Source organism: Strigops habroptila, chromosome 8, assembly GCF_004027225.2.
Source record: "Strigops habroptila isolate Jane chromosome 8, bStrHab1.2.pri, whole genome shotgun sequence".
Lineage (NCBI taxonomy): Eukaryota > Metazoa > Chordata > Aves > Psittaciformes > Psittacidae > Strigops > Strigops habroptila.
Window position 1 is genome coordinate 44338229 of NC_044284.2, and position 23941 is coordinate 44362169.

Here is a 23941-nt window from a genome sequence, read left to right on the forward strand (position 1 = left end):
AATTTATCCTTGCAGGACTGGAACTGGGGCTCAAACTGCTCCCTCCCTGGAGAAGTTGCCAAGTCTGAGTGGCAGTTGGGCACCCCAGGTTCAGCTGAGCACTCTGTTCCGCAGGCAGTGTGTGCCTGGGAAGCGGGGGCCATGTGGGGGGTCCTGGCCAGAGCTGTGGCTGCTGGTGGCTTGCTGTGGGCCAGCTGGGTTGTGTGTGGCCAAGGCAGCCTGGCGGCTGCGGGTCCCAGGAGAGACAGCCCGGGATGGGGGCCAGAGTGAGGAGCTGCAGCAGAGTGCTGCGGGTGGTCTTGTGGTCTGCACCACCGCCTCCCCCTGCCCACCGGCTCTGACAGGCCCTGGGAGCAGCTGCTGTGACGAAGGAACATCTCTGTTCCGTGTGGAGCTGCTCCTCCTTGGCATGCAGCAGGCAGCAGCTGGAGCACAGCGTGGCCCACCTTGGGGGAATGCACATGGCCCCAGGGCTGGTGCTGAGCAGGAGCAAAGGGCTGCACGGTGAACCAGGGGGGATCACCACTCCTATGGCTTTTTGACTCTGTTTGCACACCAGCACCTTTCCATTAGGATGTCCTGGGATAGAGTGATGCTGGCTGCTGCCAAGTCATTGGAGTGTCAATTCCAGGTAGCAGGGCTGGAGGGGAGCCAGCCAGTGTTTGTGCCAGTGTGCACGTAGGGCAGCGAGGGCTTGGTGCAGAGCCCTGCAGCAGGCACTGCACTAACCCGCTCCCTACCTGCTCCTGCCTGCCCTCCCTGCCAGGCTGGAGGTGCTCTGCCTTGCCTGCCATGCCCTGTGGCATGCCTCCCACTGTGCCCGCGGCTGGGCTGGCATCGCAGGCCCTCTCTGGTGGCAGCAGCAAGGGCACCGGTGTCCTGCGGTGGGCAGTGGACAGCTTTCCCTGCCTGTGACTTGTTTTGGTGCCTGGAGAGCAGAAAGGCTAGGAGTCTGGCAAGGAGGTTGTTTTAGCAACAAGGCTACAGCCCTGGGGCTGTGGGGCGCCCTATGGACAAGAGCACTTTTTGGGAGCCACTGGCCTGCTGCTGGGGTGCAGCTTCCCTCTCACAGCAGCGTGGTGCTGGCATAAAATACAGCCAAAACACTAATCTGAAAGAAAAAAAATTACCTTTGCGATTTGTTTTTAATTGCATTTTTAGCTATTGCACAAAAATTGACTTGAGCCGATCATGATGATAATGATTTTCTCCCTGCCGCATTGCACAGTCCATGGCCGCGATGCCAAGCTAGTGCCTGGAAGTGATGTAAAACCACGAGCTCAGCGTGCAGCCCGGTTGCCAGAGCGCTGCTTCTGCGCCACGTGCTGGGGCCGGCTGGCTCTGCGGACAGTGGCCTGGCCACATGTGCCCGCGCAGGAACCCAGCTCCCTTCCCATTGGCGGCCCCAAGCAGGACAGCCCATGTGGGACCCTCCAGGCTAGCGACGGGGCCCCATGGAGTACCTCCATCACTGGCATTTTGGGGGTGTTCCGCCTGGCCCCTGCACCCCCTGGGGCAAGAGGAGGGTCCTGGACATGTGTGCCATGTCGGCGAGCGCCGGAAAGCAAAACACTGCCTTTTGCTTTAAGTTCCTTCACCGGCCATGGGGAGTTTTTTATTTTTTCTCTCGCGCTATGAATGGGTTTTGCTGTAAATTATAGCTTTGCACACATTCCCTTGGGCCGAGGAAAATAACCTCTGCCGAAAAGCCAGCCTGGATTGGTGACTGGCTCCCCCTCTCCGCTCCCTAATTGAAACCAAATGTGCAAGATGTAGGATTGTGGGATTTCTGGCCGGCTCCCAGGAATCCGCAGAATGCAAACGCGCTCCCAGAGGCATCTTGCATCAGCCCGGGGAAGTTTGCTCCTTGCCTGGCTCCCCCTGCCCGGGTGAGGGGCGAGGAGCCCGCCCGCCACTGCTCCGGTGAGTCGCTCCGAGGTGCCTGGGGAGGCATTTGCTGCCCCAGGCTTGGGATTTTGGGAGGACACAGGATTGGCCATGTGCCGTGGCGGAGCCTGGGCAGAAGGGCTTGGGTGTGGGTCTGCCTGGGAAGGGGCTGGGGCAGCAGCAGGGCAGTGTCCCCACCTGGGGACGTGACATTTGCCCCCTTCTCTCCAGTTTTCACCCCGCTGCCAGCGTTTTCCCCCGTGCCTCGTGCCAAGCCAGCGTTTCCTGGTGGCTGCCCTCAGCTCCCGCCTGTGCGTCTATTGGCAGAGCCGGCAGCTGTGCTCCCAGCCAGAGAGGACCTGCTGTCCCCAGGGTCCCCCAGCCAGGCACCAGGTCCCCCTGGGGAGGGGACACAGGGCCACCGGTCTGGTGCTCCTCAGTGTCCTGCCCCTGATCCTGGTGCTGAGGATCCACTTGTGGCTTCCCATCCCTGCAACCGAGGTGGAGCGATGCTCTCAGCTCTGCGCCATGCCGTGGGATGATGCCGTGGCATGGAGCTGGGAGGAGGGATGCAAGGTTTCAGCTGGTTGGGAGTGTTTGCTGGGTGCAGGACCACAGGACCCTGGCCCCAGGCCCCAGGGCCATGGCCTGTGCAGCTGACAGCCACGGGGACGTGCCAGCCACTTCTTGCACCCTGTATGGCTGCGATGCCCCTGGCTGAGCTGGCCAGCCTGCAGCTGGGGAGGTGCTTGCTGCTGCAGAAAATGGGGCTACATCCAGCCCAGAGAAGGTCTAAAATGGCAATTTTGGAGTGAAAGAGGACTACAGATCCCGGCATGCTGCTCTGCACTCCTGCTGAGGCTGCGCCGGCGGCACAGCATGCTGGGGGCTGTAGTCCCAGCTGGGGCAGAGGTCCCAAACCCCCTTACCAAAACACTGCATGTCTTAGGTCGTGGGCCAGGGTCAGGGAGAGCCTCTCGCCGCTCGGGGACATTCCCTCCAGTGTGGCTGGGGTGTGTCCCACTTGCCGGCCATCCCAGCAGGAGGGGAGACCCCAGCCCCATGCGAGGATGAGGGCTCTGCGATAGGAGCCTTTGGGAGACCCACACGCAGGACCTGGAATGTGCAGGGTGCAGACTGCTGCCATCCAGCCCCTTTCCTATGGATGGTACTCCTCCAGTGCCGGTGAGGATGGTGGTGCCCACCTGGGAAGTGAGCTGGGAACTTCACCAGCCAGCGTGGGATGGGGGTGAGAGGGACCATGCTCGGATGTGATTTGTCTCTGAACAAATGTGGATTGCATTTTTTTTTCCTGCTAATTTTTCCCTGGTGATTTCAGTAGAATAAGAAAGGGGTAAAATAAGAAGCAGGGGGAGGAAATAAAAGTAGCAGCTGAGGGAAGCTCCCAAGGCCGTGTGACGCCAGGGAGGAGCTCCAGAAACTCTCTGCACTAAAAATTTCCAGTGATTGAAAGTTTTCAGCAAACGTTTTCAGACAAACCATTGCAAAGCCATCCCTTGCACAGGGCTGGTGGAACAGAAAGGATTTCCAGCTGGGTTGCCAATACTGCTCGGCCAGTTTGACCACGCGTCCCTTGGCCCCAACCTCAGTGCCCGAGTCACTGTCTCCCCAGTGTCCCCCAGCCCTGCTCCCCCGAGGAGCCACAATGGCTGCACAGGGATGTTTTCCCTATATTAGACTAAATGTAAATGCATTCCCTGCGGGAGACTACAGCATCTGGTATCCTGATGCTGAAAGAGTTTACTCAGCCTGAAAGAATAGTGGGAAAAAATATCCCTGGATGTTTTTTTGGAATGCAGAAGGAAATTGAGATTTTTAATGTTGGGGGAACTGGCCATCATCAAACGCAGGAGCCTTGTGTGTGCCTCTCAGCAATGCAGTTGAAATTCCCGGTCGCAGCTGAGGTAGTTGCAACCAACTAGACTTTCCCACTGGAAATAGAAAAGGAACAAACTGCATGTGTGCTTTAAAAAAAAAAAAAAAAAAAAAAAAAAAAGGAAAAAAACCATCTTATATCACCTTAAGTCCAGGTGTTTATTTGTACCTCGTGATGTTTAGCAGAGACCCCCGGGGAACCCAGCAGCACGCCACTGGGTGCAGAGAGCATCTAGGAGGGTGCAGGAGGCAGCTACAGGGCTTTGCACTCCTCTGGGTGCTGGCATGGTCAGAGCAAGCCTGCCTCACTCCTGCTGCGCCAAGCCCCAGCTTTGCCAGTGAGCAGGGCCATATCCAGCACCTTCCAGCTGGGCTCTGCAGGATGGGGACATCCAACTTGTGGCAACTGGTTCAGGGTGGGTTTGGGTTTTCTCTTGGCTGTGGAGAAAAGGTTGTGGGTCCCCACAAGCAGGCACGAACCTGCAGGGTCACTGGTGTTGGGCCAGCCTGGGGACCTGCCAGCCCGGGGACCTGCCAGCCCAGCCATCGCTGGTGTGGTGGGACTCAGATGGGATTTAGCCCAGCACTAAATTTCAGGCAGGTCCCATTTGGCCAGGACCTATGGTCTCTTTAACCCCCAGGTTAATAAATTGTTCCTGCAAAGGGTAATCTGCACTCAAACTAGATTAAAATAGCCTTTTTTTAATAAAAAGAGGTCTAATCTGCATCCAGTCCTTGTGTGAAGGGCTATCCCAGGAGGATAAATGTCCCCTCGGCAAATAAGGAATGCCAGGATGGACAGGGCCTTGGGTGACACAGTCTAGTGTGAGGTGTCTCTGCCCATGGCAGGGGGGTTGGAAGTAGATGATCTTAAGGTCCTTTCCAACCCAAATAATTCTGTGATTCTATGACGCCCATGTCCCCGCCAGCCCCATCCCACGCTGCCCTAGAGGCAGCAGGTGCAAGCTGGCTCCCGTTGCCCACACTTCGTGTGTCACGCATGTCCTCAAGATGCGCTTTGCTGTAGAGATCTGTCACAATAAATACGCTGTAAATCTTGGGCGATTATCTGCTATTATCTCTCCCAAGCCAGAAGGCAGGAAAACTGAGTGTTGCAACGTGCTATTATTTTGTTTCATGACGGGGTTGCACAATGCCTTGCTTTCAAAGCCATCCAAGGGTGGGCGGCCCAGCCGGAGCCTTTCTGCCCGTCCATGGAGCCAGATGGCGCCAGCCCCAAGCAGAGCCCTGGGAGGTTCGTGCAGGTCCTGGGCCCATTTCATGTGGTGGGCTCCAGGGATGCGGCATGCTATGGCTCTGGGGGAGGTGGTGGCAGAGGGGATGGACACTGGGACCCCTTTGACCACCTTCACAGATGTGAGGCTTGGGGCTCTGCTCCTCCTCCGAAGCTGAGGTGGGGACACTCATGCTAGGGAAGCCCTCCCATCCTCGGCTGGCCACCCCAAGCAGGACTGGCATTCCTGCGCGGCTCAGCTGCCTCAGCGTGACGAGGCCTGTCCCTGTCTCTGCAGGACTGCCAACATGCCAGCCTCCCCCAGCCCAGCGCTGCTGCTGCCGCTGCTGTGCGTCCTGCAGGCTGCGAGAGCCCAGGTCAACCCAGGTAAGTGAGATGGGAACCGCTGCAAGAGCCATGAGGTCTGTTTCCCTGGGCCGTGCTCTTCCTAGGGTATCTGAGCTTGGGCTCACATCATCTGCGCCATCTCCGGGAGCAGTGCATGGTGGCCCCCAAGCCCATGCCTGCCTGGGCTCTCTGCTGTCCTGCGCGCAGCTCAGCCACCACCAGTGACCCAGAAAACATCCTCTGTGTGCCACAGGCGCCTGTCCTGGTACTGGCAGGCTGGTGGGGCATTGGGTATAGGCAAAGCACTGCATCTGGAGCCCTGAGCTCTGCACGGGGCCCTTCTCCATCACAGGCTCATCAGGCCTGCTCAGTTTTGAGGCTGCAGCACGTAGAAGGCAAGGCACCAGGGTGTTGTTTGCTGCCTGGGACATGCTTTCCTTGGTGGTTTCACAACAAACCAAGGTTGGCTTTGGTAAAATAGCTTAACTAGGTGCCTGGCTTCTGCTCAGAAACCACAACACTGCTCCGGACGTCAGCAAGAGAACTGTATTTAAACAGTTGTTTCTGAAGGGCTCAGCCCCCTGCTGCACTGCCAGGATGGAGACACAGCCCAGGCTCCTTCCGCGCGTCAGGGTTTCCCTGGGGTATCCCTGTAACAAGTCCCTTCAAAGGCTTCTTCCATCTGTGGGAAGAGTTTGCTGGGTCTTCCCCAGAGGTTGCATGGTGCTTAGGGAAGCAATCCTGTTTCTTCTGCAGCTGTCCAGGGCTGGCAGTGTTGGCTTTACCTGGCCAGGGTGGTTATTTCCTAGGGCAAAGGAACTGGGCTGGCTCCATTTTGGCAAGAATTAAATGGAAATTCAGTGGGAGCTGCACTCTGCAGAGCATCATAAGTGGGAGAGCTGGAGACAAGAGGAGATGCTCCCCACTGAGCTCATGCTGAAGATACAGCCATCCCTCTGTTGCATGCAAGAGGTGGTCCCACTCTGTTGGTGGCACAGGGACCTGGGGACGGGAGGTGGCTGCCGGGTGGCACCGCACACTGGGGCTCATTGGTGGCGCGGCAGGGGCAGCCCCAGCCCTGCACCCTGGCCTGGCCCTGCCACCTCAGTGCGGGTGTTTGCTCGGGGCGGCGTGCAGGGGCAGTGCTGCGGGCTGGAGCCAGTGGCCAGACGATAAACACGGCCAAACAAGCCAGCCTTTCAGCAGTGCTCCTGGCAGCCAGGAGTGAGAAAATAACTCCTGGGAAGCAGTGTGCATGCGGTGCCGAGGGAACTGGCTGCCGCTCGGGGACGCAGCCCGCTCGCCACCCTGGGTACTTTTCCACTCACAGCTGGGCAGGGAGCAGGACTGATAATGGGAGCCATGGGGCCAGCAGGGAGGGCAAGCGCCCGCCTTTGTCATCGCCCCAGCAGGTGGGGGGAGCAGTGGGGCAGCATGGCCAAGAACATGTTGCTGTCAGTGGTTTTTTAGGGCAAGTGGCCTCTGGAGCAAGCTCTCTGGGTACCCCCAGAAAGATGAGCGTGGGGCAGCGGTGCCAACCCACAGGCTCTCTCTCCACCGCAGCTGAATGCTTGCCAGCAAGGCCGAAGGGATCTCTAGGGACAGGGACCGGGTGTGTCCAGCAGCCTTTGGAGCACTGCTTCCCCTTGCTCCTGGCTTTGCTTCAAGCTGCGCTGGCATTCGCTTGTGACCCTTGGCTCCACCTGCTTAGGCAGGACCTGCCTGTGCAGGACCATCCCATCATGCTTTGTCCCCCCTCTGTAAGCCTGAGGCATAGAAAGTGCTGTGCCTGAGCTGCCCGGACTGGGATGCTGTGGCATTGTGGATGTGCCCCAGCCTTGGTAGTGCCAGGTCATATTTCAGCACGTGCCTCTGCCGGGGAGGCAAGGAGGGATGCCTGCTCAGCACCCCGCTGGTCTCGTTGCAGCGGTGTGCCGGTACCCCTTGGGAATGTCAGGTGGGCACATCCCCGATGAGGACATCTCAGCATCCAGCCAGTGGTCTGAGTCCACAGCTGCCAAGTATGGACGGTGAGTACAGGGACTCTCCTGTGACAGCCACAGCAGGGTCTGGGCTTTCAGGGAGGGGCAGAAGGAGGACATGGGGCTGGCTTTGGCCACCTGCAAATGTCTCTTCTGCTCTTGGTTTGCAGGCTGGACTCAGAGGATGGTGATGGAGCCTGGTGCCCCGAGATCCCGGTGGAGCCTGATGACCTGAAGGAGTTCCTGCAGATCGACCTGCGTGCCCTGCACTTCATCACGCTGGTGGGCACCCAGGGGCGCCATGCTGGGGGCCATGGCAATGAGTTTGCCCCCATGTATAAGATCAACTACAGCCGGGATGGCACCCGCTGGATCTCCTGGAGGAACCGGCATGGGAAGCAGGTGAGGAGGCAGGAGGGGGCTGCACAGGGTGGCAGGTGGGGTCTGCGCCTGCCCATCCTCACCGTGCTCTTCTGCCCCAGGTGCTGGATGGAAACTCCAACCCCTACGACATCGTCCTCAAGGACCTGGAGCCACCCCTTATCGCCCGCTTCGTCCGCTTCATCCCTGTCACTGACCACTCCATGAATGTCTGCCTGCGTGTGGAGGTGTACGGCTGCGTCTGGCTGGGTGCGTGGTGCGGTCCTGTGCCCTTCCCTGTGTCCCCAGAGTCCAGCTGAGGGGCTGCCCATCCCAGCGGGGGCTGCCCATCCCACCAGGGGCTGGCCCGGACTCACCAGCAGCTGGGTGTCTGGCATGGGCAGCCACTTATCCCCCCTTCCCTGCAGATGGGCTGGTGTCCTACAACGCGCCGGCTGGGCAGCAGTTCATCCTTCCCGGGGGCACTGTCATCTACCTCAATGACTCAGTGTACGATGGGGCATTCGGGTACAGGTGAGGACTGGGTGGGCTTGTGCACGTTGTGGGTGCTGCAGTAGGCAGGAGGGGATGGGTTTCTCCCCTGTGTTGGCAGGCTGATGTGCTGATCCTCAGCAGAACAAACACTTGGGGGCTCCCTGAAGCAGGGGATGTGGCCAGCTCTGGGAGGCTGCATATCATAATGGGGACAGTATGATGGGGAAAACACCTCCAGCCCTTCTCTTGGATTTACACTAACTGCACTGCATGCTCAGCATTCCATAGCCTTTTCCAGAAAGAGCATCAAAAAGAACAGAACCCCCTCTAGAATTTCCCAGGGGCTGTGAGGAGCTGTTGGGGGGGATGCTGGGTGGTGGCAGGTTTGTGGCGTTGGCAAGAGTCACGCTGCCATTCCCCCCTCACACACACCAGCATGACGGAGGGCCTGGGCCAGCTGACAGACGGGGTATCGGGGCTGGACGACTTCACACAGACCCATGAGTACCACGTCTGGCCGGGCTATGACTATGTTGGCTGGCGCAATGAAAGCACGGCCGGCGGCTACGTGGAGATCACCTTCGAGTTCGACCGCATCAGGAACTTCACTGCCATGAAGGTCCGCATTCCCCCCACCTGTACCCTGTCCCCGTCCCCCACCATGGCCACACTGACGGGCTGCCCCACAGGTCCATTGCAACAACATGTTCGCCAAAGGAGTGAAGATCTTCAAGGAGGTGCAGTGCTACTTTCGTGCCGATGCCAGTGAGTGGGAGCCCAGTGCTGTCTCCTCAGTGCTGGTGCTGGATGACGTGAACCCCAGCGCCCGCTTCGTCACCGTGCCTCTGCTCCACCGCATGGCCAGCGCCATCAAGTGCCAGTACTACTTTGCCGACGCCTGGATGATGTTCAGCGAGATCACCTTCCAGTCGGGTACCCACCACCATGAGCCCCACGGGGACTGGCTCCTCTGGAGGAGATGTTCATGGAGGGTTTGGGGCTGCGGGGCACCCATGCATGCCTCCCACCTTGATACTCCCCTCTTTTCCCTTGCCAGATGCAGCCATGTACAACAACTCGGTGGTCCCTCCTGAGATGCCCATGGTCCCCACCACTTATGGTAGGGCACTGAAAAGCACATCACCCTGAGCTGGGTGGGGAGATTCTTGAGGAGTGCTCTGCCCCATCTGATGGAGGAAAGCGGCAGGGTCTCTCCCCACACCTCAGCATGACTGACTCTTGCTGTCCCCTTCTCCTGCCAGACCCCACACTCAAGGTAGACGACAGCAACACACGCATCCTGATTGGGTGCCTGGTGGCAATCATCTTCATCCTGGTGGCCATCATTGTCATCATACTGTGGCGGCAGTTCTGGCAGAAGATGCTGGAGAAGGTGGGCAAGTGTGGGGTGGCTGCTGAGGTGCCTGAGAGTGGTGGGCTCATCCTGGGCAGGTTCTTTTGGGAGCTCAGCATGGGCAAAGCAGCCTCCATGTGGGGTCTGATGCTTCCTTGCTGCCCTCGGGAAGGCTGTGATTTGCACCCATCTCCCGAGCAAGGGGATTTAGCTGAGCAAAGCTGTGACTTCGTGACCTGCCTGCTCGTCCGTCCTTCTGTCCTGAAGTTGGGCTGAGAAAGAGGAGACCATGGAGGTCTCACTGCAGTCCCTGGCTAACTGAGGGCAGTCACAGAAGTGATGGAACCAAACTCTTCTCCACAGAGGCAGGCAATAGAAGGGGAGTACATCAGGACAAACATCTTTCCCAGATGGGTGCTGCAGCCCTGGGACAGGGCACTAGAGAGCAGGGCTCAGGGCTGAGCAAGGCCATGGTGCCATGGAGCACAGGAGACCCCATCTCACCAGTGCTGCAGGGAATCCCTGTCGCAGCTCTCTCCTCCCTTGCCCCCCTCTCACAGGCATCACGGAGGATGCTGGATGACGAAATGACCGTCAGCCTCTCCCTGCCCAGCGAATCCAGCATGTTCAACCACAACCGTTCCTCCTCCTCCAGCGAGCAGGAGTCCAGCTCCACCTACGACCGCATATTTCCCCTGGGACCCGACTACCAGGAGCCCTCCCGCCTGATCCGCAAGCTGCCTGAGTTCACGCCGGGGGAGGAGGACACAGGTGAGAGCTGGGGGACCCTGTGTGCTTAGAGCCTGCATCGACCCTCCTGCAGCCCCCTCTCCCCAGCCCCAGCTTTTGGCCAATCTCCAAACATTTTGGCACAGAGGAGTGAGGAGGGAGGTCACACAAGCTCCTGCACATCCTGTTCTCAGAGGTCACACAAAGCCTGTGGCTGAGAGCCATCATCAGTGCCAGGCCGTGCTGTGTCCCCACCACCATCCTTGGGATGCTCTGGCATCTCTTCCTCAGTGACCTGGAGGTTGGGCACTGATCCCTGTTCATCTGGTGCTTGGGGCTGGCTTGGTGCGTTTGTCAGTCATGGGGAAGGAGCAGAGCATCCTGTGGTGTCTGCAGGAGCCCAGTCATGCTGGGGCAGTGCAGGGGCTCTGGGGAGGACCAGGATGGAGAAGCCAATGGCTGGAGCATGAGCAGAGGGTGCAGGGCAGGACACCAATGGCAGTGCTGGCCCTGCTGTACCTCCCCAGGCTGCAGCGCCTCTGTGAAGCCATCTCAAGCCAGTGTCCCCGAGGGTGTCCCCCACTACGCCGAGGCTGACATTGTGAACCTGCAAGGTGTGACAGGCGGCAACACCTACTCAGTGCCAGCCCTCACCATGGACCTGCTCTCTGGTAAGGACGTGGCTGTTGAGGAGTTCCCCAGGAAGCTGCTGACCTTCAAGGAGAAGCTGGGGGAAGGCCAATTTGGGGAGGTGAGTGTGAGCTGGTCCTGCCCTGAGCAGGGCTCGGGCAAGGCTCTTCCCAATTCGTGGGGGCTGGCAGAGGTGTCGGCCACCAGAAGTAATGGCTGCCCCTTGTCCTCCTCCAGGTGCATCTCTGTGAAGTGGAGGGGATGGACAAATTCACAGGCAAGGACTTTGCCCTGGAGGGCTTAGATGCCAGCTCCAACCACCCTGTGCTGGTGGCTGTGAAGATGCTGAGAGCAGATGCCAACAAGAATGCCAGGTATGAGGCTGGGGGATGCATAGACCCCAGCATTCTCCCCCATGCAGAGCCCCCACAGGAAAGCCAGGACACTTGGAGAGCATCCCCTGCCTCCAGCAGCCAGGAGCTCAGTGCAGCTGAGAGGCCCACGTGTCTGAGCTCTATGGGGATGCTTGGTTGCCACAATTCAGGATTCTTGGTCCTTGCTGGTCCTAACAAGCTCCCCAGTGCCCCATCTACCCACCGAGTCCACCCCGCAGCCATGTGTGGATCAGTCCAGAGCTTCCCCTCATGGCCCCCCGTCCCCACAGGTTCCCCATGAGGCTTGGGCGGGTGGGTAGCACGCTCGGCTGGTCCATGCGCACCTCCATGCCCCTCTGGGTCTGTCTATCCGATCCGTGTGGTTTCTGTTCCGGAAAGGAATGATTTTCTGAAGGAAATCAAGATCATGTCACGGCTGAAGGACCCCAACATTATCCGGCTGCTGGCAGTGTGCATCACGGATGACCCGCTGTGCATGATCACCGAGTACATGGAGAATGGAGACCTCAACCAGTTCCTGTCCCGCCAGCAAGGAGGCAGCACCCCCGCTGGCCAAGTGCCAAGCGTCAGGTAGTGACAGGGGATGGGCAGGGGGGACAGGGCTGCCTGCTCTAGGCACCCTGCCCGGCTGTGGGGCACTCTGCATGGGGCAGTGTACCCCTGTTGCCATCCTGCCCAGCGCCTCAGTCCTCCCTTGTCCCATCCTGGCACCTACAGCGACCTGCGGTTCATGGCCACCCAGATCGCCTCCGGCATGAAGTACCTCTCCTCCCTGAACTTCGTGCACCGAGACCTGGCCACTCGCAACTGCCTGGTGGGGAAGCAGTACACCATCAAGATAGCCGACTTCGGCATGAGCAGGAATCTCTACAGCGGGGACTACTACCGCATCCAGGGGCGGGCAGTGCTCCCCATCCGCTGGATGTCCTGGGAGAGCATCCTGCTGGTACATGGGGACTGGGATCCTCCAGAGGACACTGGGGCTAATCTCAGCCTCTTCCTCAGGCTGGGGGGTGCAGAAGGGATGGGAAGTCTCTCCTTCCTGGAGCCCAGCTTTGGGATGAAGCATGCAGAAAGCAAGAGTGGTAGCAGCTTTTTGAGGTGGGATGGGGGAACTACCGTGATCTTTGTTGTCCTGGTGCCCAACCTTTGAGTAGGATGAATGACATTTTCTGCTGGCCGTGGTCAGACCTGGAAGAGGCAGCAGGGTTATTTTTCAATCTTTGAAGGGAGCTGGGTCCTTACCAAACCCCAGCTCTTAGAGCAGTTGCTGCAAATCAGACCTAGGTATTGCCAGGCTCTGGCCCCAGGAAGAGAGCAGGTCTGTGCGACCAAGCTGGAGCACTCTGGGCCCAGATCTGGAAGCTGAAGCATGCAGAAGGAGATTTCAAACCCTGTGCCTGTAGGGCTTATGGAACAGGATGGGGTAATGCCCATGCCTGACCCTGCTCTGCTCTCTCTGGCCAGGGCAAGTTCACGACGGCCAGTGATGTGTGGGCATTCGGCGTGACGCTGTGGGAGACCTTCACACTCTGCCGGGAGCAGCCCTACTCCCAGCTCTCCGATGAGCAGGTCATTGAGAACACCGGCGAGTTCTTCAGGGACCAGGGCAGGCAGGTAGGGACAGAATGGGATGGGATGGGATGGGATGGGATGGGGTGGGATGGGACACGTCAGGACAGGATGGGACAGGACGGGATGTGGTGGAATGGGTTGGGATGGAATGGGACAGAACAGGTAGTGGTGCATCTGGGACATCAGGGACCTGGGGAAAGACTCCAAGGTGGCCAGATAGGGACCTTGGCTATGGGGGAATTATGGGACAGGAACACTTCCGGGAAGGAGTCCTGGTGAAGGGCCCAGCATGCCAAACCCTGCATTTTACACAGCCCAAAGCACTGCTTGCCTGCTTACCCCTGCAAGCTGGGTGACATGAGCAGGTGTCCCTAGGCCCCACTGTGCCATCTGAAGGGTCCCCTTCCTCCTGAACACACAGCAGCACAGCCCCCCACCCCAGTGCATGGAGAAATGGGGCTCCCCAGGAGCAGTTTGCTTTTTGTTTTCCATGGCAGTAACTCTCTCCCTTTGTCATCTTTGCCTTTTGTTTTGAAGACCTACCTTCCCCAACCTGCACTTTGCCCTGACTCAGTCTATAAGCTAATGCTGAGCTGCTGGAGACGGGACACTAAAGACCGTCCCTCCTTCCAGGACATCCATCGTCTCCTCCAAGAGTCAACCAGTGAAGAATGACCCTTTGCTCCCTGCCAGCCCGGACCCCATCCTGCCCCATCCCCAGAGGAGCCCCATATGCAAACCGAAGCCACTTCACTCGGACTTCGCAATAAAACCCGGGCAGCTGGTCTTGTTCTCATTGTACAGTGAAGCCTCAGAGGAAAATCCCAAGGGCAGCAAGGACAGCCACAGCGTGGGACAACTTGGACCTCCCACTAGCTTTCTGAGATGAGCCTGGGAGAAACGTGGGCTAAGATGAGGGTTATTTATTGACACAGCGTGTTCTTGGTGGCAGTGACCAGGACAGAGTGGCTTCTCTCCCTTGGTTGGAGGGGAGGAACATCACCTGGACTTTCTTTGTGTGGAAGTTCCCGGCCCATGCATGGGGCAGGTGCCTGGAGAAGGGATGCACACGGGTATGTGCCTGCTGGAGCAGGGGTTGTCCGGAAGCTACTACCTGCTTGAGGAGGAGCAGGGACTGCCACTGGCTCACAGCAGGCTGTGCAATTATAGGGCAAAACCAAATGTCTCTCTGGACATTTTGGGCTTTGGACATGCCATAGAGGGGCAGGAAGCCCCATCCCTGCCAGCCAGACCCCGGTTGCACAGAGAGAAGCCTGACAGCAGTCCCAGCTCCTTGCTGCCTGCCTGGCACGAGTCAAGCCGAGGGGACATCCTCTTACCGACCTCTCACCTACTCCCAGCTGTTTGATGAGGAGGTCATCAAAAACACAGCACTCCAGAGCTGCTCAATTGCCCATGAAATGCATTTCGGATGCCCTGCAGGAGCTGCGCAGCAGCTGGCAGCAGAATGTTAGTACCTTTCACCTCCAAGGGGAAATCTACTGGTCCTCCTCTCCCAGGGTTAACCCACGTCTTCACCTGCCAGGAGAGGAATGCACATAGCAGAGCTTCCGCTGATGCCCAAGCCTGCAACAGCCCGTGTGCATGGAGCCGTGGGCACCCCGTCCCTCCATGGCTCTGGGCCCAGGGATCACAGCTCAGCTGGAGCGCCAGGGCTGGACTCTGCTGCCCTGAGCATCCCACAGCAGTCTGGCACCAGTCCATCCTCCCGCATCCGGCAGCTCCATGAGTGAACTGGGCAGGTGCCAGAGCTGTGTGCCCTGCAGGAGCCCCAGCAGGTTACCTGCCGTGCTCCAGAATTGGACCCTCCTGTGGCTGGACAGGAGGAACTTTGTACTTAGAGGGTACATGGATCCCTCCATACTTTTGTATGCATTAGTTCAGCACCATCAAGTCACGCGTGGCACAGTTTCCAGTATACTATTGCTAAGGCATGTATATATTCAGTAGATGCACCTATATATAGGGGCAAACCCGCTGAAGAGACACTTGCTACGTGAATCTGGTTGCATGGTTTCCTTGTGGTAGCTCTTGTCCTCTGTGGACATCCCGGGAGCCTGGCCAGTGGGGGCTTGTGGGCTGCACTGTGTGGGAAGAGCTTGGGGGAGTGCACACAGGTAACAGCATAAGAGGTGGAGGAAGGATGCTCAAGAGACCCACAAGTTGACCCACACCAGTTGCCCATCTCCTTGGGTGACAAGGAGGGCAGTCTGAGGCTCAGCATCCATATCAGGAGATGTCCACCAACATGGACCGAGGTGGGACAGTGGGTCTGGGAGGGGGGAGAAGGGGGCTGTGCTCTGCGGAGAGACTGACTGGTTCCCCACGCATGGTTCTGCTGGCTGTGGCCGAGGATGTCTCCTCCCTGCTGAGTACGTAGCCTGTGGCAGCATGGTGCTCTGTAGGTGAACCAGGAGCGACGGCAGGCTTTGTCCATGGCACGGAACTGGTACCCGTCTGCCTCTGCCCTTGACGCCCTCTCCCTGCCCAGGGTGTGTCATGGCCTCTCCCAGCCCTGCCTCAGCAAGCCAGGAGCTGGGAGCACCGGGCCGGATATGGGCATGTCTGCAGCTCCCACTGACCTGAGCCGCAGGGCTTTGTGCCTGGGCGTTCTGCACTGAGTGTGCATGGCCCCAGGGCTAAGTAGCATGTCAGGGTGCCTGGGGGGCACCCGGGGACGTGCAGGGGGCTGCTGTGTCAGTCACCTGCTCCAGCTGGGGCACCAGCCCTGCCAGGGGCAGGGCTGCACCTGAGATCTCCAGCAGGACCTGTGCACCCAGGCCTCTGCCACCACGGCACCAGGAAACAGTGAGCTGGTAGCATTTCTGTTTGGCTGCAGAATGTCCCTCTGTGGCAAAGGATAGGAGGCTAGAGCTCCAGCTTGTGCCCAGGCAGCCAAGAAGGCCAACAGCATCCCGGCCTGTACCAGCAACAGTGTGGGCAGCAGGGCCAGGGCAGTGATTGTCCCCCTGCACTGGGCACTGGTGAGGCCGCATGTCGAATCCTGTGTTCAGTTCTGGGCCCCTCACTACAACAGAGACATTGAGGTGCTGGAGCAGGGCCAGAGAAGGGCAACAGAGCTGGTGCAGGGCCTGGAGCACAAGTGTGGTGAGGAACAGCTGAGGGACCTGGGGGTGTTTAGTCTGGAGAAGGGAAGGCTCAGGGGGACCTTATCGCTGTCTACAACTACCTGAAAGGAGGTTGTAGGGAGGTGGGGGTCGGTCTCTTCTCCCAAGTAACAAGTGATAGGACAAGAGGTAACAGCCTCAAGCTGTGCCAGGGGAGGTTTATATTGGATAGTAGGAACAATTTCTTCACAGAGAGAGTGATCAGGCATCGGAACAGGCTGCCCAGGGCAGTGGTGGAGTCACTGTCCCTGAAAGTGTTCAAAAACGTGTAGATGAGGCCCTCAGTGACATGGTTTAGTGATGGCCCCGGCAGTGCTGGGGTAGAGGTTGGACACGATGATCTTAAAGGTCTTTTCCCACCCAGACGCTCCCGTGACCCCGCGATGCGCCGGGCAAGGGCAGCAGCACAGGGCGGTGGGCGTGCCCTGAGAGGGGAGGTGTGGCCATCCGTCACGGGCGGCAGGGGGTGTGACCAATCGCGACCCGCCCCCCTCCGCTCGTCCCACCGTCACGCCACCGTCGGCGCTGGCCCCGCCCCCTTGCCGCCTACCGATTGGCGGGAGCTGCGGGGCGGGGCGGGGCGTCACGGGCGGGCAGCGGTTAAAGCGCGGGAGGGGCGGCGATAGCACCGGCTGCGGGAGGGCGCGATGGAGCGGGTGGTGCTCGTGACCGGTGCCAGCAGGTAAGCGGCGAGCACCGGGGGGTGGAGGGGCCATAACAGCGCGGGCTGGGGCGGGCCGGAACGGGCTTGGCTTCGGCCCGGCCCGCCCCCGGCTCGCCCCAGCCCACCAGCTTTGTACCTGACACCGAACCCGTTGCAGCGGCGTGGGCTTGGCGTTGTGCCGGCGGCTGCTGGAGGAGGATGGCCGTATCCATCTCTGTATCGCCTGCCGCAACTCCCAGAAGAGCGAAGCCACGCGAGACCTCATCCTGGAAACCCACCCGGCCGCACAGGTCTCTACTGTGGAAGTTGACCTGGGCAGCCTGGCTTCCGTGCTGCGTGTTGCCCGTGAGCTCCGCTGCAGGTATTGGGTCTCCATCCTCTGCCCCACCGGACCCCCCTGGTCACCCCCTGCCTCTCACCCTTGTGTTCTTTCCCACTCAGGTTTCAACGCCTGGACTTTGTCTACCTCAATGCTGGGATCATGCCCAACCCGCACGTGAACTTCAAGGCACTCTGGCATGGTCTTCTCACTGGGTAGGAGGTGTTGGGGGGTCTAGTCCTGGCTTGTGGGCAGTATGTGGTGCTGGCAGCATCATCATGGCCAAAGCATGCCTGTGGGTCCAGGGCTGAAGATGATCGTATCTCCCTTTCCCAGTGTGACGCAGAGCACATCACTGTAGGATGCGTAGGCTTGGCAGCTGGGTGAAGTGCCAGGGTACTCTAAGATACCCAGAGCTGTTTCTGACCCCTAGTGTGAGGCCTGCTGCATGCGGGGGGGAGGGGGTGAGGGCAAGAATTCACCCAAAGCCTGTAGCTCCTGCCATTAAGTACTGAGTGAAGAATGCTGGTGTGTTGCTGGGGAGGTGTAGGTTGCTCTTACTGGGTTTTGTTTTGGTTCCACTGTAGGTTTTTGTTGTTCTCAGCTGTATATTGTGGTATTTAGTGAAGCTAATAGTTGATGCTGGTATAGGCATTGTTAGTCTATAAGCAATGTGGGGAAGTTGAGCTAGGGAGCAAAGTGACTCGCATTGTGTTTAAAGCAGTTGTTGGGAGTGTTGAACACGGATGCTAGACTGCTTTCCTTATCTGAATTGGGCATGGCCCTAGGGCTTAGTTCCACGATGGAGCTTGACTTTGTTATCCAAACATGAAATGGAAGAGCAAGAATTTTTTTTTAATGGAACTTTACTGTGATGAATTGAAAGAAGGGGCAAGTCTTCTCTGGTCTAGTCAGTATTGAGACACTTGCAAACAAAGGGGCTGAGATGCTCTGTGAGCTTTTCAAAGCCATTTTTTTCATGGCTTAATAGAACCTTTGAAGGTGAAATTAAAGAGTCTGTGTGGAGCCTGTAAGGTGAGGGATACTTCTGAAGTGCTGAAGTTGGGGAGCAGTAGATGCTTTCTAGCAATGTTCATCTCCTGTCCTTGGCTTCCAGGAAGTTACTTCACATGCTGACCACTGCAGAAGGCATAATGACCCAGACGGACAGGCTGAATGGAGATGGACTTCAGGAGGTGTTTGCCACCAACCTCTTTGGACACTTTATTCTGGTGAGACTGCATATGAAGATCGAGCCCTTGGCCTGGTGGTTGATGTGGGTAGAGATGGGTCCAGGCAGTAGTAATGAATAAGTTCTGTCTTGCAGGTTCGGCTGCTGATGAAGGCTGCAGCCTGGCAGATAAGGAATGGTAGGGCAAAGGTCTCGGGCTTTGTTTAAATAGCAGTAAATGGTGATAGTCATTGCAAGGGTTAATATAATTTTGAGGTTAGTCTAGTTAACCAGTGAATAGAGGTAGACCATATGTAGTTCTCTCTCCAGGGTGAATACCAAGGCTTGGCTGTGTTAAATTCTGAAGTGTTTAACTGACCCATGTAGGAGAATAGTGGCTGCTTGTAAATGTTCCTTGTGCTGAAGCTGTACCTGAGCAGTGGCTGCTTCTGGCTACTCTAGTGAAGACTGGCCAAGAAAGCTCAGATAGCTCACAGCTTTTAAGAACTATAAAGCTGTACTGTAACACTTGAAAATCACTGTGTTAAGGAAGTTAGCAATTCTTTTGCAGGTTCGTCAACTTGAGTCTCTACTCTGCGGTAACGAAAAGCCTTCACGACTCATCTGGACCTCTTCCAGCAATGCTAGGGAGTCTGCCTTCAGCCTCTCTGACTATCAGCATGCCAAGGGGCAGGAATCATACAGTTCCTCCAAATATGCTACTGACCTGACAAGTGTGGTTCTGAACAGGAAATTTAATAAGCAGGTGATGATGGGGTTTGCATGTCTGAAGAAACCTAATGAGCTCCTACTATTTATAATTATCATTACATTGTTGTTACCTGGTTACATTCATTCACAGCAGCCTGATATATTCCTTAATGCACATTTAAGAACTAAATGGAGGCTGAGGTTGAACTGGTGTTGTGTATAGTGGAGAATCGTAGAATGGTTAGGGTTGGAAAAGACCTTAAGATCACCTAGTTCCAACCCCCCTTCCATGGGCAGGGATGCCTCACCCTAGACCATGTCACCCAAGGCTCTGTCCAACCTGGCCTTGAACACTGCTGGGGATGGAGCATTTACCACTTCTTTGGGCAAGTTGTTCCAGTGCCTCGCCACGGTCACAGCAAAGAACTTCTTTATATTGCTTCTGGGGCTTTTGTCAGAAGCAGAAGATTTTTAGGAGTGGTCCTTACCTTGCAAGTTCTAGCTCACTTTTTAGACCAAATAACTGGTCTTAAAGAGCAAAGAGCTGCTGCTCTTTTCAGGTGTACCTGCCTGTCAGAACAAGGCTGCTCTGGCAGCTTTGCCTGCAAGCATTTGAGGTGCAGGCTTTGCTGTGTCTCCTGATGGCTCCATGCTGCTATTCAAGTTTGTCATGCGACCATGTACAAGCAACCTGCCTTTCCTGCCATGGGGGATTGCTGGATTTTGTTGGCAAGCTGCGGCCCTAGTCCACTGATAGTGATTGCACTCTTTTGAAATACTTCAGGAGAAAATGGTTTGGTCCTGGAAGGCTGAACCCCTTCTCTTAAAGGTGAGGTAACCTTTGATCTGTGGGCTGTAATTTCTGGCATGACTGCTGTTGTTGCTGTCGAGCTGCATGGAGACTGCAGCGTGAGGTTGTGAAGGTGTAGCTTCCCAACACATCAGTTTCGTGGTCTTGCAATGGGTGCAGATTTAACATGCACATCTCCAATTAGAGCCTTTCAGAAATTGCTACATCTAATAACTCTCTAGTAACTTTAGAGAGGAGAGTATCTACTATTAACTGGTATCTATAGTCACACTTCAGCTGAGAAGTATTGGGAGGGAAGGAGTATGTTCTGTTCTTTAACTGTTGTGTATGTGCACACTGATTGGGTTTCTTCTCTGCAGGGTCTGTATTCCAGTGTTGTTTGTCCTGGTCTTGTTATGTCTAATATGACCTACAGAATTTTACCAGTTTTTCTGTGGAAGCTGCTAATGCCCATCATGTGGTTGGTAAGTGGGTCTCCTGGCTGGTTTTGGGTTGAGGTAACCCTGCTGTCATACACTTCACTGCAAGTGGTGTGCCATGTGCTTCTGGTTCCTTGCTACCCATGCTGCTATACAGCTCTTCCTTCTGTTGGATTACACAGGCTGGTCTCTCTGCAAACCTTTCCTTTTGGCACCTTGGGGCCCTGATTTCTAAGCTGAGTTTGGAGGTTTCGTGCTGGACAGCACTGTACATAGAGCCAGGGCTTGGCTCTTCAGCTGTAGCAGCGTTTGTCAAGGCTCCCCTTGGAAGGTTTGCCAGCCTGCTGTGGGCTTGTGAAACTCCTGTCATTTTGGTGGTAGCAGACAAAACTTGGCCCCTGTGCTTTGAAATGCCATTTGTTTCTAAAACACAGTGTATTTTTTGACGTTCTGCTTTTCTTCTCTCTAGAAGGCAGTGTTTCCTGCTCTCTTTCTGTCTCTCTGGAAAGCAAAGCCTCCTGTTCTTTATTGCTTTTTCCCCTGCTTCCTTAAAACTTTCCTTGTCTTGCTTCGTCTGGACTTCAGCTTTTCAGGTTCACTACAGTTCTGTTCCTGAAGGCTGCCTGCTCTGAGCCTTGATGCTCTTGCTGCAAGATATGCCTTTCTGCTTAAGCTGATCCTCATGGATCACATTTCTCCTAGCAGTGGAGAGGCAATGCCTTCTCGGTTGTCCTCAGCACTGGCAGTATTACAGACCTCCTCTGCCTCCTGCCATATGTGCTCTTGAAACCATTCAAGAAGAGGTGCCTGCAATGCATATGTGTGGCGTGTTGCCTCTTGCTTTGGGGGTGAGCTCCATGTGGGAGCAGGGAGAGAGGCTTGCTGATCCGGTGGGTGGCTCCAGAAAATAGCTTGTGGTCATAGAGGGATGCTTTAGTCATAAGCGTGTGGTATTACCTGTAGTCAGCTTTGAGAAGCATTGCTACCTCTGGTAGATTATCTGGTGTGGCTGGGCTGCAGAGGGCTGGCCAAAGAAACCTTGGGCTACCATACAGATTCTGTCACGTACTTCTTTTCCTCTCAGATCCGTTTTTTCGCCAAAACTTATACTCTGACCCCATATAATGGAGCAGAAGCTCATGTAAGTAGTTCACAACTTGATTTTAATATTCCTTCCAGGGTCTGCTGGTCTGAACAAAGATCCTCTCAACGAGGCTGGTGGGTGGGTGGTGTATTTCAGCCCTGAATAGCATACAGCAGTGAGTGCTGGGGGACCAGCTACGACTGGGGCTGATCTGCCAGGTGATGCTTTATGACCTTCATAAAAATAAATTATTTTGGAAAAACACTCTTCCTTCCCTCTCAGTCAGGGAGAATGCTGCTCTCCCTGATGGCAGTCAAGCAGCTGCAGACATGCATGCTTGATGGAGGCAGGTAGCAGTGTGCCTCAAGTGCAGTAGTGAGTAAGTTTAGCCATGTTGAACTGCTTTAGTGGTTTAGCACTGGGACATAACATGTTTTACTGTTGGCTTGGGCAGGTCACAGCTGAGGGGAGCCAGCTCAGAAGTACTTCTCTAAATACGAAGTCTTCCCTTGCTTGGTGAAAGCACCTGTGATGTGTTCTCCTCAGTCCATTGGCACTTGGGTCCTTGACTGCAGGCTTGGTTGGGACAGTGTGTGCTGGACTTGTACATGTTTGGGCTGTTCTTCCTAGGTGTGGCTTTTCAAACAGAAGCCAGAGCACCTGGATGCACTTGTCAAATACCACAGCTGTACTTCTGGACTGGGGAAGAGCTACGTGGAGCCCAGAAAGGTACGTGGAGCCCAGAAAGGTACGTGGAGCCCAGAAAGGTACGTGGAGCCCAGAAAGGTACGTGGAGCCCAGAAAGGTACATGGAGCAGCAGCTTCCTGCTGCAGGGGACTTGGCTAGGGGTCTGCCATGCCTTGCATGGAAGGGTTGGTGCGAAGGGTGTCCTGTGGCTGGAGTGGAGACAAGATGTTGAATGCTGAGCAGTAAGGAGGGCTGTGGGGTTATCTGCAAGGTTTCCTAGAATAACTCCTGGCTCAGGCTGGAAGATAATAGAGGATGAGTGTGTAATGATGCTTCCCCAAAACATGTTCTGGCTTGTGACAGATGCCTTTAGTTGCCTCACTGTAACTGTGGAAGCTCTGGAGGTGCACCTTGCCTATCCCCAGAGCTGACCTCAGTGTCTGTGCTGGCTGCCACCACAGGGATGTCTCACAGTGCTATTCTTATTGTCTTCCAGTTTGATGTGGATGAAGAAACTGCTGAGAAACTTTATGGAAAGCTCTTGGAACTGGAGAAGCAGACTCTAGAGAGATACAGTGATCTTCTAGATTAAGTAAAGCCAGCCTCAGTGGGATAACAGTCTCAGATAGGTAATATGGGCTTTCTTCATTCTGGTGCTGCTTGTGTTGCCTGCTGTTCTGCAGGCATGTGGCTTCAGACCCCATCTTCCTTCTCAGCAGAAGGTGAACAATTCCTGAAAATGGAAATGTGAAAACTGAAGAGAAAAAACTTAATCTTTTTGGTATGGTATTTTTTTTTCTAGCATGAAACTGGAGACCTAGAGTAGGTGGAGACTGTCTTGACACACTTGCAAATAAGTGTCTTGCAAAAGCATGACTGAACTGCGCAAAGTTTGGGAACAGCCTCAAAACATGTGGTTTAAATGTGGCTTAGCACATGAAAGGCAACAATCTGGGGTTCTGCGCTGTGTTTTGGCTCTACACACATTACCTGTGGCTGATCCTGAAGTACTTGAAGGCTCATCTTCAGAAGAGCTGCTCTTATACTTGTACAACAAAGCTGGGGCCAGCTTTCCGGATATGCTCACCAAGACTGAACCTTACTGGAAGTCAGGCTCTGCACAGCATGTGAAGCCAAGCTCCTGAAGAACTGCCCTGAGAAGAGCACCCATTGCCTCAGTTGTGAGAATAGATGCCTTGCTGTCCCCTGGGTGTGGGGCCGTAAAGGTTCTAACCACAACTGACTGCAGAGACTGAAGCTGTTGATGTTAACCTGCGCTCAGGGCTAATCTGCCCTGTTTGTAGCAAGAGTGAGAGGTTATGTTATTTTATGTATTCAGATCTTTTTATATAAATTTACTGTACCAACTATTCTTCCTGTTGCCTATCCTGGGGAGCTTCAAGTACCTGGTGTACTTCAAATTCTGCTACGAATAAATGATTGGAACTGACTTGTCCTGGCTGCAGTGGTGTTTTTACTCCGATAGCTGGCTGCTTTTGACTTGGAGGGCTGGAAGGGAGGTCAGTTTGTTGCCTTGCGCAAGAAGCCTGCATGTACCTGGGAAGTGTGAGGTCTCTTCATCAACAGGAAAGCTGTCAACCATCTCTTTGGGCTTACTTCTCTTGTTCCTTCTAGTTAATGAAAGACATGAGTGACTTCTGAAGACTTCAGTGTGGTTTTGTGTGTTGGGCACCAGTGGGATGTTTGAGACTATTTCCCAGCCTTAGGCACTTGGGAGACATACATGTCTCTGGTGCTTGCTCACCCTCATGTGTCACATGACTGGTATTACAGTATTCCTGGGTGCTTTCCTGGGACCTGGCAGAGGCCAGGTGAGGTTAGGAGGGAGGCTGTGCTTGCTTTTATTCCCACCCTCCATTGTTTTTGAGCAGCTCTGCAAAGTAGAGGGGTACTGCTAGCATGGTGTGGTCTGTAGTAGAAATAGCTCAGTCTTGTATGTAGGTTGTGCAGCACTTCCAGCTCAGCCCTTGTGTGAGTATCTGAGCTAGCAGCATTAGTGTGGATGGGAATGTACTCTTT

The 23941-nt window shown here is 55.8% G+C and overlaps 2 protein-coding genes across 13 annotated transcripts; both read left to right on the forward strand.

The window, feature by feature from the left end:
- The first annotated feature begins 1184 nt into the window (after positions 1 to 1184).
- On the forward strand, positions 1185 to 14907 carry DDR2 (discoidin domain receptor tyrosine kinase 2). 2 transcript variants are annotated; one of them, XM_030495595.1, is made up of 17 exons: positions 1185 to 1923; positions 5316 to 5404; positions 7293 to 7395; positions 7518 to 7749; positions 7830 to 7977; positions 8136 to 8241; positions 8638 to 8821; positions 8892 to 9135; positions 9260 to 9322; positions 9465 to 9595; positions 10117 to 10327; positions 10813 to 11036; positions 11153 to 11289; positions 11689 to 11880; positions 12028 to 12256; positions 12778 to 12927; positions 13423 to 14907. In XM_030495595.1, the coding sequence occupies exons 2-17, from the start codon at positions 5326 to 5328 to the stop codon at positions 13558 to 13560; spliced, it is 2571 nt and encodes an 856-aa protein (XP_030351455.1). In that variant the 5' UTR covers positions 1185 to 1923; positions 5316 to 5325; the 3' UTR covers positions 13561 to 14907. The 2 variants fall into 2 exon arrangements, with proteins under 2 accessions (XP_030351455.1, XP_030351456.1); XM_030495596.1 differs by lacking the exon at positions 1185 to 1923 and having other exon boundaries at positions 4050 to 5404.
- Positions 14908 to 16610: 1703 nt separating this feature from the next.
- Positions 16611 to 23351, forward strand: HSD17B7 (hydroxysteroid 17-beta dehydrogenase 7). 11 transcript variants are annotated; one of them, XR_003992691.1, is made up of 10 exons: positions 16611 to 16716; positions 16856 to 17059; positions 17140 to 17232; positions 18135 to 18249; positions 18760 to 18954; positions 20070 to 20174; positions 21214 to 21270; positions 21844 to 21980; positions 22019 to 22530; positions 22704 to 23351. XR_003992691.1 is itself a non-coding variant. In XM_030495203.1 (10 exons), the coding sequence occupies exons 1-9, from the start codon at positions 16682 to 16684 to the stop codon at positions 22491 to 22493; spliced, it is 999 nt and encodes a 332-aa protein (XP_030351063.1). In that variant the 5' UTR covers positions 16612 to 16681; the 3' UTR covers positions 22494 to 22530; positions 22704 to 23351. The 11 variants fall into 11 exon arrangements, 6 of the variants coding, with proteins under 6 accessions (XP_030351060.1, XP_030351065.1, XP_030351064.1 ...); XM_030495203.1 differs by having other exon boundaries at positions 16612 to 16716; positions 21844 to 21942; positions 22398 to 22530; XR_003992690.1 differs by having other exon boundaries at positions 21844 to 22530.
- The last annotated feature ends 590 nt before the right edge of the window (positions 23352 to 23941 follow it).

What these genes read in the sequence shown, in the direction of transcription:
- HSD17B7 (XM_030495199.1), top strand. Translation starts at nt 16,682, where the DNA reads ATGGAGCGGGTGGTGCTCGTGACCGGTGCCAGCAG. An exon ending in ACAGGAAATTTAATAAGCAG is followed by an intron (nt 18,955 to 20,069) that starts GTGATGATGGGG and finishes TCTTCTCTGCAG; the next exon opens with GGTCTGTATTCCAGTGTTGT. An exon ending in TAATGCCCATCATGTGGTTG is followed by an intron (nt 20,175 to 21,213) that starts GTAAGTGGGTCT and finishes TTTTCCTCTCAG; the next exon opens with ATCCGTTTTTTCGCCAAAAC.
- DDR2 (XM_030495595.1), top strand. Translation starts at nt 5,326, where the DNA reads ATGCCAGCCTCCCCCAGCCCAGCGCTGCTGCTGCCGCTGCTGTGCGTC. An exon ending in ACAGCTGCCAAGTATGGACG is followed by an intron (nt 7,396 to 7,517) that starts GTGAGTACAGGG and finishes CTTGGTTTGCAG; the next exon opens with GCTGGACTCAGAGGATGGTG. An exon ending in GGCAGAAGATGCTGGAGAAG is followed by an intron (nt 9,596 to 10,116) that starts GTGGGCAAGTGT and finishes CCCCTCTCACAG; the next exon opens with GCATCACGGAGGATGCTGGA.